Source organism: Carlito syrichta, unplaced genomic scaffold (assembly GCF_000164805.1).
Source record: "Carlito syrichta isolate Samal-C Ts95f unplaced genomic scaffold, Tarsius_syrichta-2.0.1 Scaffold123456, whole genome shotgun sequence".
Classification (NCBI taxonomy): Eukaryota; Metazoa; Chordata; class Mammalia; order Primates; family Tarsiidae; genus Carlito; species Carlito syrichta.
In genome coordinates, this window is record NW_007067552.1 from 11,696 (window position 1) to 13,015 (window position 1,320).

Consider the following 1,320-nt stretch of genomic DNA (forward strand, 5'->3'; position numbering starts at 1 on the left):
AAATTTTTTTTTTTTTTTTTTTTGTAGAGACGAGGTCCCACTACGTTGCCCAGGTTGGTCTTGAACTCTTGGGTTCGAGCAATCCTTCTGCCTTGGCTTCTCAAATTACTGAGATTATAGGCATGAGCCACCACACCACACCTGGACTTTTCACACTGTTTAACCCTCCCCTTCCTCCCACACGTGGTTTCTAACTCTTTCAAAACACTGTTGGTTTAAAACACTAGCATCTTTTCTCTCCCTTTCAGATTCTGGCACGTGGATGAACCCAATAACCCTGAAGAGCGCTGTGTTGTAGTAAACCTTCGTCAGTCTTCAAAAATTTGGGGCTGGAATGATGTTCATTGTGACAAACCTCTGAAGTCAATTTGTGAGATGTTGAAGATCTACTTATAGACAAAGCGTGCCCCCGGAAGTGCGTTTGAGTTGGTATTGGCATCACGGGCAGCTAATTTGCTCTTGTGTACGTTTTGTACAAGGGATGCTCATAACATTTTTCAGTAGGCTGTTATTGCTTTGCTTAGAATGGAATCAGTTCACACATCGAGTCGTTATTCATTCATAGAATGAATACCTGTTGGGCACTGTCCATGTGCCAGAGATTTCTGGAGAGTCCTTTGCAGACAAACAGGAAGCACGTGCCTCCTCTCCTAATTTTTTTTTTTTTTTGAGTGGAGTCTCACTGTCACCCAGACTGAACTGCAGTGGCATGCTCCTGGTCACCGCAGCCTCGACCTTCTGGGCTCTGGCGATCCTTCCGCCTCAGCCTTCGGAGTAGCCGGAACTACAGGCGTGCGCTACCACACTTGGCTAATTTGCTTGATTTATTGTAGCGATGAGGTCTCGCCAAGTTGCCCAGGTGGGCCTCGAACCCGCTGGCTCGGGCAATCCACTCACCTCGGCCTCCCAAAGTGCTGGGAGACTGAGCCACCAAACCTGGCCTCCTCTCCTGATTTCTGACAGCTTAGGGTCCAGGTACTTGTTATGGGCCAAATTGCATCACCCAAAACTCATATGTTGAAACCCCAATCTTCTACATTTTGTATTTAGAGATAGTATCTTTAGCCGGGTGTGGGGGCTTGCGCCTGTAATCCCAACACTTTAGGAGGCTGAGGTGGGAGGATCATTTGTGCCCAGGAATTTGAGACCAGCCCAGGCAACAGAGTGAGACCTCATCTCTTTAAAGAATAGAACAATTAGCTGGGCATGGTGGGGCATGCCTGTAGTCCCGGCTACTCTGGAGGCTGAGACGGAAGAATCGCTTGAGCCTGGGAGGTTGAGGCTACAATGAGCTGTGAGCAGGCCACGGTACTCCAGCCT

At 48.3% G+C, this 1,320-nt stretch overlaps 1 protein-coding gene across 1 annotated transcript in view; it reads left to right on the top strand.

Annotated features, from left to right (window-relative positions):
* The window catches only part of LOC103249811 (C-type lectin domain family 4 member C), a gene marked incomplete at its 5' end in the record, with an annotated part of 7,065 nt that extends 6,669 nt beyond the window's left edge, over positions 1-396 (top strand). The window contains one exon of the mRNA XM_008048434.1: positions 249-396. Within this exon, the coding sequence (XP_008046625.1) occupies positions 249-396 (148 nt within the window). The remainder of the gene's footprint in view (positions 1-248) is intronic.
* Positions 397-1,320: the final 924 nt, after the last annotated feature.